The sequence below is a fragment of the Carcharhinus amblyrhynchos genome, chromosome 21, assembly GCF_965287045.1.
Source record: "Carcharhinus amblyrhynchos chromosome 21, sCarAmb.v2.hapA, whole genome shotgun sequence".
In the NCBI taxonomy this organism is placed as follows: Eukaryota; Metazoa; Chordata; class Chondrichthyes; order Carcharhiniformes; family Carcharhinidae; genus Carcharhinus; species Carcharhinus amblyrhynchos.
In genome coordinates, this window is record NC_137344.1 from 33309039 (window position 1) to 33328666 (window position 19628).

The 19628-nt window shown below is 43.4% G+C and overlaps 1 protein-coding gene across 1 annotated transcript in view; it reads left to right on the plus strand.

Annotated features, from left to right (window-relative positions):
• Positions 1-712: 712 nt before the first annotated feature.
• nup85 (nucleoporin 85) overlaps positions 713-19628 on the plus strand; it is a 34073-nt gene continuing 15157 nt past the window's right edge. Inside the window, exons 1-8 of the mRNA XM_080208980.1 lie at positions 713-845; positions 1718-1808; positions 3867-4026; positions 9758-9834; positions 13332-13375; positions 14763-14832; positions 15969-16090; positions 16998-17132. Of these exons, the coding sequence (XP_080065106.1) occupies positions 786-845; positions 1718-1808; positions 3867-4026; positions 9758-9834; positions 13332-13375; positions 14763-14832; positions 15969-16090; positions 16998-17132 (759 nt within the window). The 5' untranslated portion in view covers positions 713-785. The remainder of the gene's footprint in view (positions 846-1717; positions 1809-3866; positions 4027-9757; positions 9835-13331; positions 13376-14762; positions 14833-15968; positions 16091-16997; positions 17133-19628) is intronic.

Below are 19628 nucleotides of genomic sequence, written 5' to 3' on the forward strand. Positions count from 1 at the left end.
TCCCGAAGGACTCCACACACCCCAGGCATTCTCTCCGGGAAGCAGCTGAACACCTCAAGTTTCATCACTGAGGACAAGCTGAAGTCAAGCATCAACAGCAAATGGAGTGCGTGGCAACCCACAAACATCCCACCCACCGTCTGCCCCACCTGAGACAGACATCATTGGTCACGCATCGGCCTCCTCAGTCAATCCGAGAACTCATTTTTAATATGGAAGCCAGTCATCCTTGACCCCAGAGGACTGCCTAAGAAGCAATGTCACTGTGACTGGGTCTCTTCAGTAAGAAGTCTCACAACACCAGGTTAAAGTCCAACAGGCTTATTTGGTAGCAAACACCACTAGCTTTGCGAGCGCTGCTTCCCCACTCAACTGACGAAGGAGCTGCGCTCCAAAGGCTACTGGTGTTTGCTACCAAATAAGCCTGTTGGACTTTAACCTGGTGTTATGAGACTTCTTTACTGTGTTTACCCGAGTCCAACGCCGGCAACTCCAGATCATTGGGTCGCTTGGCAAGGATAGTATTGATAGGATTACCATATTGGCTGAAAGCTCTCATTTAAATTTCAGCCCCCGCCCCCCCCCACCCAAGTGAATGGCAGCCAAGTAAATGCCGGAATTTCCCGCCTTTGGTGGTGGACTTTCCTTCATTGTCGCTGTTTGAAAACGTTGAGATTGGGTCAGGACATCCCGGGAGCAGCGGGCCTGGACCTGCGGCGATGACAAATTTCTCAGCAGGCAGGCAGCAGTGAGGGCACCCTGGCAACGGGGTCCTTGATGAGCAGATGGCGCGGGCGGCGAGCAGAATGGAGGATCCGTACGCTGACAAGGAGCCTCCTGTAATGGTGAGAGAGCTAATCTAATTCTGTGCCACCCCCCCCCAACTTTGACTATGAACCTATGATAATGGTGAGAGAGAGAGAGCGAGCTAGTGTAATTCTGCGTCGCCCCGCAATCACCGTGGGAGCAGCTGAGTTGCTTCTGGAGAGGGCCAACATGGACATGACGAGCCGAGTGGCCTCCCCTTTAGTATCATTGTTCTCTGATTCTATTCCAATGGTTATGGCTGGATCTACAATTCAAACGTCCATTAACGGCTGCAAACCAAATTGGGACATCCTAAGGACGGGGAAGATGCTATAGAAATGCAAGTCTCTGTTGGCACTGCAGTTAGCACTGCTGCCTCAGCGCCAGGACCTGAGTTGAATTCCTGACTTTACTCCCCATTTGTATGGAATCTGCATGTTCGCCCCACGTCTGTGTGGGTTTCCTTGGGTGTTCTGGTTTGCTGCGACAGTGTGAACGATGTGCTGGTTAGGTCCATTGGCCATGCAATATTCTCTCTGTGTACTGGAACAGGTGCCAGAGTGGGGATTTTCACAGTAACTTCATTGCAATGTTAATGTAAGCCTACTTGTGACACTAATAAATAAGCTTTTCCTTAACAGCAGCAAAGACAACAATAATATGACAATGACCTGATGATTTGTTCTTGGTGGTGCTGATGGAACAAATATTGGTCAGAATACTGGGCAGAATTCCAGTGATGGTCTCCCCAGTCAGGCCCTGGGTTCTTTTACATCAGCTGGCAGGGGTAACCATCTAATTTGAAAAACATTGACCCTGTTAATGCATGACTACTTTTAGAGGTAAATCAAAATATTTCTTCTACTGAGGTGTTTTCAGTAAATCATTTGGTCATTTTTGTTGTTTCCAGAATATTCCAGGTGTGGATATTGGCGAGCCCATTGGATTTGAATGGGGCCCAACGCAAATGTTGCTCTTTCCAACACAGCTTGACCGGACAAGTATTATGATTTTGATTATAAATAAATGTTCTAAGTTATATATAATAATGAGAAATTGCTCTCTTCCTACGCTGAAACTAATAGTGTTTTGTCCCAATTGTTTTAACCTGACAGTTCTTGGACTTGGTTTCGAAAGTTAAAATGGGGATACTTTGCACACACGCTCTCACACAAGTGATAGAATAAATAACGAGTAACTATTTCCAGTTGTAGGAGATTGTCCAATCACTTTAAATCCATGTCCTCTGATAATTCAAAGAACCAGAAGCAATATGAGGCAAAATACTTATGTACCTAGTTGTTGTGATATGGAACAAATAGGCTGAAAGGATTCAGTCATAAGTTTTCCAGAGAGAATTGAAAATACATTTGAAGGAAAAATAAATTGGAGGACTATGAGGAACGATCAGAGGAATGAAACTTGAACCATAGAAACCCTACAGTTCAGCAGAGACCTTTTGGTCCTTTCGATTCTGCACCAATTCTCTAATAAAGCATCTTACCCAGCCTGTTTGCCCCTGTCCTATCCCTGTAACCCCCACACATACACCATGGCTAATCCATCTAACATCTTGGGATGCTACGGGGCAATATAGCATTGCCAATCCACCTAACCTGCACAGCTTTGGACTCTGGGAGGAAACCCACGCAGACACAGGGAGAATGTGCAAATTCTACACAGACAGTCACCCAAGGTCAGAATTGAACCCGGATCCCAGCATTGCTTGCCATTGTGCTATCCAGCTAATTGAATGGCTGTACCAAAGAGCCAGAATGGGGCCAAATGTTTGCCTCCTGCAGTACATGATCCCCTTCATCTGTCCTGGCATAATTTACTTCAGTTCCATTTCCAGCTATCATTTTTATTGTCGCTTTATTTGAAATAAGAATCTCAATGATCAAGAATGGAAATAAAAATGCAGGAAGGTCCCAGGTCTGTCAGATCCTGTATAGTGAACAGATTGTAGAGAAACAGTCAGGTGTTAACTGGGGTTTGGGGAGAGCAGTCAGGGGCGGATAGGGACAGTTGGGTTTCTTGTAGGTTAGGATTCCTGTGGAGGGGGTAGGGATAGGGGTGGGGTGGGGTGGGGGTGGTGGGGCGGGGATCAGTACTGTACTCACCTAGGAGTTAGAAGTGGCTTTAATTCTTCTAACCTTTTCTGGGTAACCATTGCTCTAAGATGGTCAGAACCATCAAAAATTTGCAACTTAAACCTGGGTTGCCTGTGGTTCCCATTGCAGGGCAATTGCCCAATGGAGATTTGAACTTCCTAGGCATTTGCCATGCCAATCTTATTTGGCACATCCGGAGTAGCTCCTCAGCATTTGTTTTCAGAAGCACACACACATCTATTCCCCCAGTCCCAACCTGGGTATAAGCGTAAGTTTTGTAGTTATTGGCCATAATTTTCTTTATTTTGGAAGTTATTTACAAGGGAGCATCACAGGACTTGATGGTCATTAGAATACTTTGCTGAAGAGGAGAGCGGAGATAGGTACAGTTGGGAAAATTGTTTAAATACTTTAAGTAGACGAAGGTATGGGAAAGAGTGGGGAGAGTGAAAGTAGTTTGGATTGATAAAGGGTAATGGGGTGTGTGTGAGAGTGTGGCGATTAGTATTGAATTGTTCTAGTTAAGCTGTGACAAACAGGATGGGCTGAATGGTCTGTTTCAGTGCTGTAAACATTTTGGAAGCTAATTGCTCCCTGGATTGGATCAGCTGAAAGATTGGCACAAAATTTTCTAGCTGTTCATGCTGGTGGGATTTCCTGATCCCACTACAGTGAATGGAGTTTTGGTAAGTGCTAAATTTTCCATCCCCGTTTAGAGGGGTATGAACAGCCAGATAATTCCGGCCCAGATCAGGGATTGAATTTTGGATTTTTCAGATTAGTGATTTAGTTCTGCTGTAGGTTGTGGTTTCAGCTGCTGGCTACTTGTGAGGGCCATTTCTAATTGTTCTGACTACTCATTTGTTGTTGATAATCATTGCTGTGTCTGGTTTGCTTTCTGCAGACTGTACAGTTACAATTCTGCTCTTTGTGTTCAAACCCTAGAAAGTGCCCCTGACAGTTCCTCAAAGATGCCCATCATTCAAGTTGTCCGCAGCGATAAGGACGTTTACTCGCCAATTCTCTGTAAACTTTTCAACGAGTCACATGGCATCTTCATGACAGTTCAAAAATCTGAGCAGCATTGCACTAGCCAGAAAAGGGAGTGAGTAGAAACCAGTTTCTATATTTTTTCCTCTGAGCCATAACGTGTTCAAATAGTTCACTCTTTGCAAGAAATTTAAATGAATGAAGTGGAGAAAGCTTTGCCCCCTTTAATATAATGTGGAGTAGTAGGTATAGGACACATTTGCATTTATACTGCATTTTATCAAGCTTCTTAGATGCATCTCAGAACAATTCATGTTTAGCAAATTATTAAGAAGTGTGGCAACTGTACTGTGAAGATTAGTTGTGTTTTTAAGTTTGTTTTGTTATGTCTTACATTAACATTGCAGTGAAGTTACTGAGAGGATACCAAGTCTGTTGTTGCCCTCTAATATCTACCTTGACAGGCCATCTAATAGAAAACCATCATCTGAAGTAATTGCAAAAGCGGTGTGAAAGAAACACCATCAGGGCTTACAGCGGGATGGTGACTTTTGTCCTGCAGCTAACATAAGGATTAAAATAATTGGAAAATTGCAAACATAAGGGAGATACTGGAAATCTGAAATTAAAACAGAAGATACTGAAAGCAGTCATATTTTTGACCTATTCTGTTTTTATTCTGCAAAATCAGTCCAACATGAGCTGTGGGGAAGTTAGTTATTACTGGAGACATGACTGAGCAGTTAGACAAAATTTGAGCTGATCAGAAAGACTGAGTGTGGATTTGTGAATGGTAGGTCATGTTTGATCAATTTAATTAAATCTTTTGAGGAGGTTATTAATGATGAATGCCTGTGGAAGTTGTCTAGACAGACTTTCCAATGATAAAGTCCAGCATGATATTATGAGCAAAAATGAAAGTGCACAGATATGAGTTGGAAATTGTTTGGGAGTTGGGAGACAGAGTTGAGATAAAAGGTAGGACCACTTTATTGGCTGGTCGTAGCTTGATGTTTCCCAGGGACTTGCACAGGGGCCTCAGCTTTGCACCGTGTATATCAATGAAAAAATAGTGAGTATTATGTGGAAGTTTGCAGATGCTAAAGTTTGGTGATTTAGTAAGTAACAGATGAGTAAAGGGAGATACAAAGGGACGTAGATGAAGTGAGCAGGACTATGGGGAAATGTGGTGACCTCACACCAATGGGTAGACGTTATGCTTCAGATGGACAAATCCTTGGTCAGACACCAGCGGTTACTTTTTTTAATTATTCATTTGTGGGACATGGGCGTCGCTGGCTGGCCAGCATTTATTGCCCATCCCTAGTTGCCCTTGAGAAGGTGGTGATGAGCTGCCTTCTTGAATCCCTGCAGTCCATGTGCTGTGGGTTGACCCACCAATGCGGTTAGGGAGGGAATAGCTACTGCAAAGGAACAGCGATATATTTCCAAGTCAGGATGGTGAGTGGCTTGGAGGGGAACTTGCAGATGGTAGTATTCCTATGTATCTGCTGCCCTTGTCCTTCTAGATGAAAATGGTTGTGGGTTTGGAACGTGCTGTCTAAGGATCTTTGGTGAATTGCTGCAGCGCACACTGCTGCTATTGAGCATTGGTGATGGAGGGAGTGGATGTATAAGCTTCTTGAGTGTTGTTGGAGCTGCACCCATCCAGGCAAGTGGGGAATGTTCTATCACACTCCTGACTTGTGCCTTGAAAGATGGTGGATAGGCTTTGGGGAGCCAGGAGATAAGTTAGTTGCTTGGATGGCTGAGCACAGGTAGTTTCTAGGATATCACTGAGCTACTATAAGCAACAAGGCTGTGCTTTGATTTCTGGTCTCGTTTGAGGTATCTGAGGTTTGAGGTATCTCCATAAGATGGATCAAGGTGAGACGGAGGCTGTTTAGTCTATTCTTATTCAGCAGTTTAGAAAAATATCCACAGTCCAGTCAGTAATTCCATATGTTGATTATTTTTGCCTACTTTGGACCCTTATGAGTGTCATGGCTCAAACTACATTAGCATTCCAGATTTACCTCTTTTTGAACTCTTACATGCTGTGATGAACCAGTGTATTTGAAGTTTCAGAAGGCTGTTGATAAAATCTCACATTAGAGGTTAGTGAGCAAAATTAAAGCAAAGTGAGTGTGAGGGAACGCTTTGGATCCAGTGATCATAATGCCATTAGTTTCAACCTGATCATGGATAAGGGTTGAAGTTCTGGACTGGAAAAAGGCCAAATTTGATGAAATGAGATGGGATCTGGGAAGTGTGGATTGGCACAGGCTGTTCCCTGTTAAGGATGTAAATGAAAAGTGGGAGACCTTCAAAGGAGAAATTTTGAGAGTGCAGAGTTTGTATGTTCCTGTCAGGATTAAAGGCAAAGTAAATAGGGATATGGAACCTTGGATTGTAACACTGATTAAGAGGAAGAGAGAGGTGTATGAAATGTACAGGCAGCAAGGAACAGATCAGATGATAGAGGAGTATAAAAAATGCAAGAAGCTACTTAAGAGGGAAATCAGGAGGGCTAAAAGAAAGCATGAGGTTGCTTTGGCAGACAGAGTGAAGGAAAATCCAAAGAGCTTCTATAGATATTTTAGGAACAAAAGGATAGTGAGGGATAAAATTGGTTCTCTTGAAGACCAGAGTGGTAGACTGTGTATGGAACCAAAAGAGATGGGGGTGATACTAAATGGGATTTTTGCATACGTATTTACTGGGGAAACGGGCATGGAGTTTACGGAAATAGGGCAAACAGGTAGGGAGGTTGTGGAACCTTTACAGATTAAAGAGGAGGAGGTGCTGGCTGTCTTGAGGCAAATCAGAGTGGATAAATCCCCAGGACCGGACAGTGTATTCCCATGGACCTTGAGGGAGGCTAGTGTTGAACTTGCAGGGGCCCTGGCAGACATATTTAAAATGTCAGTAATCGTGGGGGAGGTGCTTGATGATTGGAGGGTGGATCATGTTGTTCCGTTGTTTAAAAAAGGTTCCAAAAGAAATCCGGGAAATTACGGGCCAGCAAGTTTGACGCCAGTGGTTGGCAAGTTATTGGAAGGTGCGATAAGGGATAGGATCTACAAATATTTGGATAGACAGGGACTTATTAGGGAGAGTCAACGTGGCTTTGTGCATGGTAGGTCATGTTTGACCAATCTATTAGAGTTTTTCGAGGAGGTCACCAGGAAAGTGGATGAAGGGAAGGCAGTGGATGTTGTCTACCTGGATTTCGGCAAGGCCTTTGACAAGGTCCCTCGTGGGAGGTTAGTTAGGAAGGTTCAGTTGCTAGGTATCGATGGGGAGGTTGTAAATTGGTTAGACACTGGCTCAATGGAAGAAGCCAGAGAGTGGCTGTGGAGGATTGCGTCTCTGAGTGGAGGCCTGTGACGAGTGGTGTGCCGCAGGGATCAGTGTTGGGTCCATTGTTGTTTGTCATCTACATCAATGATCTGGATGATAATGTGGTAAATTGGATCAACAAATTTGCTGATGATACAAAGATTGGAGGTGTAGTGGACAGTGAGGAAGGTTTTCAAAGCTTGCGGAGGGACTTGGACCAACTAGAAAAATGGGCTGAAAAATGGCAAATGGAATTTAACACAGATAAGTGTGAGGTATTGCACTTTGGAAGGACAAACCAAAGTAGAACGTACAAGCTAAATGGTAGGACTCTTTCAGAGTGCAGTTGAACAGAGGGATCTGGGAGTACAGGTACAGAATTCCCTAAAAGTGACGTCACAGGTGGATAGGGTCGCAAAGAGTGCTTTTGGTACATTAGCCTTTATAAATCGGAGTATCGAGTATAAAAGTTGGAGTGTTATGGTAAGGTTATATAAGGCATTGGTGAGGCTGAATTTAGAGTATTGTGTACAGTTTTGGTCACCTAGTTACAGGAAGGATGTAAATAAGGTTGAAAGAGTGCAGAGAAGGTTCATGAGGGTGTTGCCGGGACTTGAGAAGCTAAGTTACAGAGAGAGATTGAATAGGTTAGGACTTTATTCCCTGGAGTGTAGAAGAATGAGGGGAGATTTGATAGAGGTGTATAAGATTTTGATGGGTATAGATAGAGTGAATGCAAGCAGGCTTTTTCCACTGAGGCTAGGGGAGAAAAAAAAACCAAAGGGCATGGGTTACGGGTGAAAGGAGAAAAGTTTAAAGGGAATATTGGGGCGGTGGGTCGGGAGGGGGCTTCTTCACACAGAGTGGTGGGAGTGTGGAATGAGCTGCTGGATGAAGTGGTAAATGCGGGGTCACTTTTAACATTTAAGAAAAACTTGGACAGGTTCATGGGTGAGAGGGGTGTGGAGGGATATGGTTCAAGTGCAGGTCAGTGGGACTAGGCAAAAAATGGTTCGGCACAGACAAGAAGGGCCAAAAGGCCTGTTTCTGAGCTGTAATTTTCTTTGGTTCTATGGAATTGGGGATTAAAGTGGCATTGATTGAGAATTGGTTAGCAGACTGAGTATAGAAATAAATGGGTCTTTTTTGGAGTGACAGGCAGAGACATTTGGAGTCACGCAGGGACATTGCTTGGCCCCAGCTATTCACAATATATTTTCATGATTTGGAAATGTAACATTTCCAAATTTGCTGTGACATGAAACTTGGTGGGAAGATGACTGGTGAGGATGATATTAAGACGCTTCAAGTTGAATGTATGGACAAACACAGGGCAGATGCAATAAAATGTGGAAGTGTGAAGTTATTCACTTTGGTAGGAAAAAAATGAACTGGCAGTGTTTTACTTAAATGCCAATAGATTGGGAAATGTTGATATGCAAAGAGATGCGCAATTACTGAAAGCAAACATGCAGATAAAACAAACAGTTAAGAAATTAAATGGTATGTTGGCCTTCATTGTAAGAGGACTTCAGTACAAGCACAAGGATGTCTTTTTCTGCAGCTATACAAGGGTGAGACCAAACTCTGGAGTATTGTGTGCAGTGTTGGTCTCCTTGCCGAAATTAGGACATACTTGCCATTGAGGGAGTGTAACAAAGCTGCACCATACGGATTCTTGGGATGGCAGGGTTGTCATTTGAGGAAATATTGGGTTGACCGGGCTTGCATTTACCGGAGTTTAGAAGAATGAGAGGGGACCTCTTGTAACGTATAAAATTCTGACAAGCCGGACAGACAGGCTGCAAGGATGCTGTTTCTTCTGGCTGGAGGTCTAGAACAAGGGGTCACAAACTCAGGATATAGAGTAGGCCATTTCAAACTGAGATGAGCAGAAACATTTTCATTGAAAGGGTGATGAACTTGTGGAATTCTACCACAGAATGCTGTGGAGGCCAAGGCACTGAATATATTGAAGAAGGAAATAGATTTTTAAACACTAAAGACACATCTGCTGTGGGGAGAGAATGGGGGTATGGCTTTGAGATGAAGGATCAGCCATGATAATATTGATTGGGGCAAGTTTGAAGGGCTGAAATACCCACTCCTATTTTCTATGAACCTTTGTTAAACTGGGAGTTCTCCAACCACGTTGGTGTCCCCTGGAGTAGGGTCGCTGGGGGCAGGGAGGTAAAGTGTTATTTTCATGTGATGGGTAGTGTGGTGACACAGTGGTTAGCACTGCTGCCTCACAGCACCAGTGACCCTTGGTCACTGTCTGTGTGGAGGATGCATTTTCTCTCCATGTTTGTGTGCGTTTCCTCCCAAGGTCTAAAAGGCATGCTGGTCAGGTGCATTGGCCATGCTTAATTTTCCCTCTGTATGTCCGAACGTGCGCCAGAGTGTGGCGATTGGTGGACTTTCACAGTAACGTCATTGGAGTGTTAATGTAAGCCACTTGTGACACTAATAAATAAAGTTTAACAGTTTTTTTTTTGTTGCAGGTTAGTCTCTATTAGCAGGAACTATCGTTCAGTGATAAGAGCTTACCTGGAAGAACTACACAAAGCTGCAACATCTGGTAAGCTGCAAGTTACGACGTGAAGATTTTACTGCAGATAAATTCATTAAATACCAGCTTTCCTTAGTCATGGGGATTTCAGGAAGCAATGTCACTTAGGCCTTCTGTGCATTGTACTTTTTAAATTGATAAAAAAAAAATCTTTCTTAAGGAAGCCTTATGGAAAGCACCATTCTATCAGTTATCTGCTCTTGCCCTAATAACAGAGTCCTCAAATAACTGAGAGTGGGATGAATGGACAGGAACAAGTTTATTGGGCAGGAGTACACCACTCAGCCTATTGAGCCTCTCTGCCATTCAATAAGATCATGGATGATCTGATTGTAACCTTTTGCCTACCTTCGATAACCTTTCACCCCCTTGTTAATCAAGAACATATGTAACTCTACCTTAAAAATATTCAAAGACTCTGTTTCCACTGTCTTTCAAGGAAGAGTTCCATAGATCTGCAACCTTCTGAGAGAAAAAAAAAATTCTCATCTCAGTCCTAAATGAGCAGCACCAAAATTTTTAAGCAGTGACCACTATATCTAGGTTCTCCCAGAAGATGAAACGTTCTCTCCACATCCACCTTGTCAATACGCCTCAGGACCGTAAATGTTTCGATCAAGTCCCCTTTTACTCTTTTAAACTCTCGTGGGTACAAACCTAACCTATCCAAACTTTCCTCAGAAGATAACCCACCCATTCTTGATGTTAGTCTAGTAAACCTTCTCTGAACTGTTTCTAACACACTTGGATCTTTTTTTAAATAAGGAGACCCACACTTCAGGTGGAAATCCCTAATTTGTGCTGAATTAACTAATGGGAAGTCGTAGTGGGAGCAGGTTGGGGGGAGGGGGTTGCTGTGGTGATTAGGGGTGTGGTATTGGGGGATAAGTTTGTCATCACACTCATTAGTTAGGCAGGCATGAATCCTGCTTCTGTTTGCTGTTCAGTTGCTGTGTGCATGTACTTTGTGAAAGACAATGATTAGAGAAGCCCATTGAAATCCATTTCTCCAATATCCAAACCCTCCCCTTCTTAACATCTATGTTCTTAAACAAGTCTCATCTACTCTGACAATTTTATTTCATATGTATCCCACTGGGTTAAGAGGATCTTCCCAATAGCTGTTTTAGAACATAGAACACTACAGTGCAGTACAGGCCCTTCGGCCTTCGATGTTGTGCTAACCTGTGAAAACCAATCTAAAGCCCACCTAACCTGAACTATTCCAATATCATCCATATGTTTATCCAATGACCATTTAAATGCCCTTAATGTTGGCAGTCCACTCCTGTTGTAGGCAGGGCATTTCATGCCCTTACTATTCTCTGAGTAAAGAACCTACCTCTGACATCTGTCCTTTATCTATCACTCCTCAATTTAAAGCTATGTCCCCTCGTGCTAGCTATCACCATCTGAGGAAAAAGGCTCTCACTGTTCACCCTATCTAATCTTCTGATCACCTTGTATGCCTCTGTTAAGTCACCTCTTAACTTTCTGTCTAAAGAAAACAGCCACAAGTCCCTCAGTTTTTCCTCATAAGACTTTCCCATCATACCAGGCAATATCCTGTAAATCTCTTCTGCACCCTTTCCAATGCTTCCACATCCTTCCTATGATACGACAACCAGAACTGTACGTAATACTCCAAGTACTTTTTGCAAAACTTGTACAAGTTTTGTAATAAGGAAGGCAAATGGAATTTTGGCATTCATTGCAAATGGAATATGGAGTATAAAAGTAGGAAAATGCTGTGGCAACTGTATACGGCTTGGTGAGACCACATCTGAAGTACTGTGCGCAGTGTTTTAAATTTAATTTTTTGCGAATTTAAATTGATGTCCTTCTTTGGATGAATTACTATTCAAGGTTTACTCAATACAATGTGATGTTTTATATCCTTCCTAAATCTAATTTTTTCTATGCAATTTTTGAGCTTTTATAACTCCTTCGACCGTAGCTAATTCGAGAGGATCATGGTGTACAATATAGAAGGAGACTATTTGGCTCATTATGCTATAAGCTTTAAATATTTATTCACCTTTTTCCCTTAATGGTAGGGTTGGCCTCTGCCTCAACACTTCCTGCAGTAAAATATTCAATACATCAGAAACCCTCTATGAAAATAACTTCCTTCAAATTCCTCTCCTCACTCCCTTGGTGAGAATTTTACATTGATGATCCTCTAATATGTTTAAAAAAGATCTCCTGGAATGTCTTGAGTATTTTCCTTATCTTGGCAGCACCTCTCTCAAAGGATCACCATTGACTAGGAGATCCAACAGTGGGTAAGCAGTGCCAGCTGAGCCTACTTCAAACGATGGCAACAAATGTTTGATAACAGAGACCTTCCACGATTCAACAAAAGTCCTGTTGTCATTTTGTTGCACTAGGATTAAAAATGACTAGGTTGATCTGAGCTGAGCTTCACTCATTCAGCCTAATTCTTTGTTTCTTGTCGATTGTCAACTTTCGAAGCATGCTGCTACATTTCCTCTTAGAATCATACAACTACAACTTTGTATTTATGTAGTGACTTTATCGTAGTCAACATGCCAAAGTGCTAAACTAGAGCCGTAGCAAATAAATATTGAAAAGGAATCATAGAAGGAGATATCATGATAGATGACTGAAAGGTCAGTCAGAGAGGTTGATTTTTGGGAACATATTAAAGGAGATGAGAGAGATGGAAAGATTTAGGAAGGAAATTACAGAGCACAGATGGAGACCATTTAGCCCATTGTGCCTGTGCCAGCTCTTTGAAAGTGCTATTGGTAAAGAGTGAGGAAGCGGAATTCATTCAATCACTCTACAATTCAATCCTTTTAAGGATTTATCATATTTCCTTTTGAGAGTTATTATTTAATCTTTTTCCACCACTTTGAAAACCTGACCTCCAGATCACAACTTGCTGTATGTTTATCTTCCTTGGATGTTTTGTCTATCCTCTTAAATCTGTGTTCTCTGCTTATCGATTCATGTAGAATGTTTGTTATCTTGTTTTAGATAATTTATCAAGCAGTTTCTGAGAATGCAGTCTACTTAGGGTGACACAGTGGTTAGCACTACCGCCTCACAATGCCAAGGATCTGGATTCAGTTCCGGCTCTGGTCACTGTCTATGTGAAGTTTGCACATTCTCCCTGTGTCTGGGTCATTTGCTCTGAGTGCTCTGGTTTCTTCCCACAGTCCAAAGATGTGTGGGTTCGATGGATTTGCTAGATTGGCCCTTTGTTAGCAGGGTTAGTACTTGGGGTTACGGGAATAGGGCTGGGGTGGGATTGTTGTTGGTGCAGACTCAATAGGCTGAAATGCTTCCTTCTGTACTTCAGGGATTCTATGATTCTCCTGTATCCGATCATATATTTCAGAAAACCACTTTCATCAAAGATCATGCCTTCTGATTTGGTCAGTCTCACTGTCTTCACTGCACTTTGTTCTATGCCTAAGTTTGTATGTCTGATGGTTTTAGTGAACAGTATCTGCAATAACATTTTTGTTTCATCTCAGTTTACCCTGTGGATCCAGACTTGGCATCACAATATGAAGATCAGGTATGAGAATGCTGAAGCGCTGTTTAATTAATGTTTGGCTGGGTTCCAGATTGGGCCGAGACAAAGGGATTCCCAAGAATGCATATTTATTGCAGATAGTTTTTTTGTTGCACAAGAGTTGCAAATAGGTTATTTTCACAATCTGAGCAGCGTTGATGCTGTCATTCCTTTTAAGTACTGTGGGAGCATTCAAGCTCCAAGATGCTGTACCACTAGAATAGGCAGAGAGGATTTGGCTGCTTTTAGAAATTTTCGCCAACTTACCTTGAATTTTCTTCTCCTTTTCTAAAGATGCTGACCCCCTCACTGGAGTCCAGGCTCTGTGGGTGCAGACCCTGAGTCACAGTTATTTTAAGTAGCATCTTCAGCTCTCACCCACGCTATACCATGTTTACTTGAGTTGGAACAATGAGCTCATTGCCCTAACCTGGGCTTTCACATCCAGATTCAGGATAGACCAACAGCTGAGAACACCATCAACTCAGCAAATTTTGAGTCTAAATTTTTGAGAGTGTTGTGAATTTCTAAGAAACTCTGACCATACCAATTTACATTGCCCTTCGGGGGAAGGCTCATTCTGGGATCAGTCCAGATGCAGATGGGAGGCAGTGGCCTTGTATTATTGCTAGACTATTAATCCAGAAACTCAGCAACTGTTCCGGGGACCTGGATTCAAATCCCACTGTGACAGCTGGTGGAATTCAATTAAAAAAAAATTTGGAATTAAGAATCTACTGATGACCATGAAACCACAATCGATTGTCGGAAAATCCCATCTTGTTCACTAATGTCCTTTGGAGAAGGAAATCTGCTGTCCTTACCTGATGTGGCCTACATGTGACTCCAGAGCCACAGAAATGTGTTGACTTTCAGGCAACTAGGGATGGGCAATAAATGCTGGCCAGCCAGCGACGCCCATGTCCCATAAATGAATTTTAAAAAATCAAGAATGACAAAGAATATACAAGTTAGTAAGAGTATATATCTGTCTCAAATCTGAAAAAAATATTGTGGTGACGAAAACATTGCAATTCAAACCAAATCCTTCCAGGGCAGGTATAGCATAGGTTAGATATAGAGTAAAGCTCCCTCACACTGTCCTCGTTGAAAATGCACAGGCCAGGAGCAGGTCAGGGTTAGTTTATACCATGGAAGTCTGTTTTCTTGACTGAAACTCTGCTCAAACTCATCTCGCATGTGGACCCTTCATCTAGGAGATGAAGGAGACTTGTACCTCTTTGATCTTGAATGGATTTGAGTTCAGCTCCTGGATGTTTGACACACTGCAGGAACAGGCCCAGTGTATTCTTAAAGTAGTTTCAAATTTTGTATTCGAGTATGGTGTGCTGATTGAGAGTAACAGCAGAGTTTCTGCTTTTAATGGCAGGTTTCAATTCTCTCAGCGATAGAACTGATCTGGAATCTCTGCGAAATCCTGTTCATTGAGGCAGCTCAAGGTGAGACTGAGAAGCTGTCTGTGTGACCCTGCAATGTTCGACCTGGTTTGATTCAACTTTACCTCTGGTTTTGGGATATGGGTGACACTGACGCTGGTAAGGATTCATTGGTTAGCCATTCTCAGGCCACTCAATGACAGTGTAGAAGTGGAGTGGCTCTGGGCGCTTTAATCTGAGGAGCGCCTTTTGGGTTTTTGTAACAAGCCTGTACCTTGTTGGTGATTTTCAGTTGCCGTTCCACACACCAGCAATTTTACTGAATTCATTTTCACAACTTGTCCAGCTGGGGGGTTGAAATCACAACCTAATGGGCTGCTGCTCCAGTATTGCAACCGGTACACACATAAAATTAATAGAAGTAAAACATCAGGGCAGTGTTGCGGGGTGTCTGGAGTGGAGGGATCACCAAGGGTCATGTGGGCCAGAGTTCGCTAAGCTGGCATCTCCAGTAATGTCCCTGGCATGATGGCACAGTGGTTAGCATTACTGCCTCTCAGTGCCAGGGACCCAGGTTCGATTCTTGGCTTGGGTCACTGTTTGTGTGGAGTTTGCTTATTCTCCCCATGTCTGTGTGGGTTTTTTTTTGGGTGCTCCAGTTTCCTCCCAGTCTGAAGGTGTGCAGGTTAGGTGAATTGGCCGTGCTGAATTCTCTCTCAGTATACCCCGAACAGGTGCTGGAGTGTGGTGACTAGGGAATTTTCACATTAACTTCATTGCAGTGTAAATGTAAGCCTACTTGTGACTAATAAATAAACTTTACTGTATTCAAAGGGTTAGGTGAAACAACAGGTTGGTTCTACTGGGGAAGAGAGGAGAAGATTCCATCAGAGCTCCTGCTTTTGATTTCTGTAAGAATGGAGTGTGGATATTGACCAGGCTTAAGGTGGTCGTGATGCCCTCCAATTGAATCGCCCAATACTGCCATTGTCGGGCTTGAGTTTGAAATATGCCACTGGAGCTCTGCATGAGCCTGTAGGATCTGTCTCCCAGCAGGAGCAGGAGTCTGTGGGGTCTGCATCCTGGCAGGAACCTGAGCCTAGCATTGGCTGCAGCAATGGGTTGTGCCTCTGAATTGTTTTAACTAGCTGCTGCACCATAATTTATGGAACTACTAAGGTAGTGATGTCTGATTGCAGCTGGTTTCCTTCTGCCACATCTTCTGGACTGGATCAGAGTGCACATTTGTCAGGTGGATGCTATGAATGAGCAGATTATGGATTCTGATGATCCCGTGGAACACCTGTACTACTGGAACGTGGTGAGTGATGATCTACTACTGCCAGGAGCACTGGCTAACCATACTGCTGTCTCACTGGAGGTGATATTAGCTGGGGTTGTGGTTGCAAAGAATGAATTTCCAGTCCTAAAGTGCTGACTGTGTTACTGAGTCACACTGGCCAGGCCTGGTCTAGGTTGTTTGTTGCAAGGCTAGTTGGGGGAGGCTGAACAGATGCTGGCTCAAAAGACTGTGCCTGAACCTGCGTAAGGTTCCATATAAAGGTGTATGGATGACCCGACGAGGCAAATGTCTGTTTTCTCTGTACGTTGCTAAGTTGGTTTTCTTTGCTCTCTCACCTCTGAAATAGCTGACTTGCTTTTGGGTAGAATTCCAAGGGTCCATTTTATGCCCAGTCCTGAGTGGCTTTTTTTGTCAATTTTCTCAACTGGGGCACTACATACAATGAGACGAATGAATAGCTCAGGCCTCCTGTTCCTGATTACTGTCTGGTGCCCTGTGTTGAGTGGTGTGAAATTGTGACTGTTTCCTTGTGATGGCCCCCATAGTTGGATAACCTGCTGGGACTCTCTAGTTTACATATGGAGAGTGGCCATTTAGAATGGTGCACATCCTGATCTTAGCCTATGACAAGGGTTGGACAGTGCTTTGGCTGGATACCTGCAGAGAATTACGAATACCTGACTTCACATAACGTGAAATATTTACAGTCCGGTGATTACGAGGAAGCCCTCCTGATTTCGGGCTGTATGTTCATGTTTCTGGGAAGAGGGTTTTGGTTCTGGCTGTAGGGTGGGGCAGGGGTTCAGCTACCCAGGGAGGGGACTAAGGGCTGATGCGAAGTAACTAGTGTCTTGGAGTTGGAGTATTTCTGAGTTGGAGAGGTTCAGGTCTGATTCTTATGATGTTCTTGCTTGTAATTTTCTAGGTTACTGGCTACGTTCTTCAAGGCCGGTTGGACGATGCTCGACAGTTGCTGGCTAAGAAAGCTGCAACTGAACCTGCAAAAAGCTCCATGTACAGATGTATGAATGAACTGATGAAGAAGATGCCTTTTTTTACTGTATGTTTCCAAGTTAGATTTCTTTGCTCACTCCTTTCCCATCATTCTCTGAAGCTGACTCACTTTCGGGTAGAATTCCAAGCATCCTTTTATTCACTGTACTCAATGGCCACAATATTTTTGCCAGTTTTCTCTCTTCCCTCAGTTGGTGACTGCTTGCTGAAATATATTTCTTCAATCTCTGGCTTTTGATTGGTATTTACTTTTAAGTGGCCATTATTTATGTGGGACCCTAATTCTCCCTTAGGGGAGGCAGCCACAGAATCATGGATTCCTGCAGAGCAGAAGGAGGCCATTTGGCCCATCGAGACTGCACAATCCCACACAGGCCCTATCTCTATAATCCCATGCATTTACCCTAGCTAGTCCCCCTGGCATTAAGGGACAATTAAGTATGGCCAGTCCACCTAACCTGCATATCTTTGGACTGTGGGAGGAAACTGAGCACCCGCAGGAAACCTATGCAGACATGGGGAGAATGTGCAAGCTCCACACAGACAGTGACTCAAGCCGGGAATCGAATCTGGGTTCCTGGTCCTGTGAGGCAGCTGTACTTGCCAGTGTGCTGCCCCACTGATATTGCCTACTTGTATTGTCACCAGACAAATAATCCAGAGACTCTGCATTGTGCTCTGGGGCCTGGGTTCGAATCCTATCAGGCTGATCGTAGAATTTGAATTCAGAAAAAAACCTTGAGTTTAAAGTCTAATAATGACCATGAACCCATTGACAATTGTTGCAAAAATCCACCTAATTCCCTAATATCCTTTTAGTGAAAAAAATCTGCTGCCCTTATCTAGTCTGGCCCACACATGCCTCCAGATCAACAGGTTGACTCTGAAATGGTCTAGCAAGCCACTCAGTTTTATCACAATCTAGAAAGTCTATAAGGAATGAAACTGGATGAACCACATGGTTCCAACTTAGGCACAGGAACAGTCACGAGTAACTCAAAATTGGGAGAGCTGTCCTACAGATTATTCAAGCAACAGCTTGACATTGTCATCCTTATGGAATCATGTGTTACAGATAATGTCCCTGTCAGCACCATCACCACCTCTGGGCATGTCCTGTCTCACGAGTAGAGTATACAGTCAGGAGGGAGTTGCTCTGGAAATGCTCAACATTGACTCTGGACCCCATGAATTATCATGGCGTCAGACTGAACTTTTTGCTGATTACCACATGTCCCCGCCCCTCCTCTTGCCCCCAGTCTGACAGATTATTACTTCTCCCTGTCGAACACCTCTTGGAGAAAATACTGAGTAGAAAGGGTGTGGAATGTACTCTGGGTGGGGTTCAATGCCCATCAACAAGAGTGACTGGGCTGCTCGAGACTTAAGGGACTGTGACAGATGTTGAGGGAAAAACATACTTGCCTCATCTCACCAGTCTCCCTGCCTGTCACAGATCTATCTCTCCGTTACAATATTGGTAGCAGTGACCACTGCATAGTCCCTCTGGAGATGCTGTCCTGCCTTTACATTGAGGATATCCTCAAAGAAAGAGTAAGCTAATGGCCTGGCAAATGCCCCACTCAATCATTACCATCAAATCAGTGGATCAACCGTGGTTCAGTGAAGAGTGCAGGACGGTATGTATACCTGAAACAGCCCCGGACACGCCTAAAAAGGTGTCAATCTAGTGAAAATACAACACAGGACTACTTGAATGCTGAACTGCGTAAGTAGCAAACGATAGACCAAGTTAAACAATCCGACAGCCAATGGATCAGATCGAAGCTCTGTGCTCCTGCCACATCTAATTGCGCATGGCGGTCCTCAATTAAAAATTCAGTTGAAAATCAGATCAGCAGCAATTGCTACTCCTCAATTAAGGTTGGGTAATCTGAAAGATTATACACTTACTTCTTTTCCTGTGAACCTGGGTTGATGCAGTTTTGTGTATAGAATAAGAGACTGGCCAAACTCACTTTACAGACCTAGGTGACTGCAACAGTCAAAGGAAACCTTCATCGTGGACTGGCTTTCAGTTTCTGTCCATGATTTGAAAGGGCAATGCCCAAACCAGCCTCCCCATTTCCTCACTTGCTGATCGAGGTTGTATCATCAAGAGGGAGAGAGTGCTGAGTGGAGGGCAATGAGTGGGTGAGTTGATTTTCTGTGCTGACAAGCAGTTCTCATGTGTTGTCTGCAACATGGGTGTCTGCCTTGGGTCCACATCTAATCCTGCCCCTGGTTAGGCAATCTGGTTTCAGTTGGGCTTATACTTCAGAATGAGTTCTTTGCCTTGTCAGAACTTTGTTGATTGATATTAATTTTGGAAAGAGCTAATTATGTCTCCTTCATACTAAATTATAGAAACATAGAAGATAGGAGCAGGAGGAGGCCATTTGGCCCATGGAGCCTGCTTCACCATTCATTATGATCATGGCTGATCATTCAACTCAATAGCCTAATCCTGCTTTTTCCCCATAACCTTTGATCCCATTTGTCCTAAGTGCTATATCCAGCCACCTCTTGAATACGTATCCAT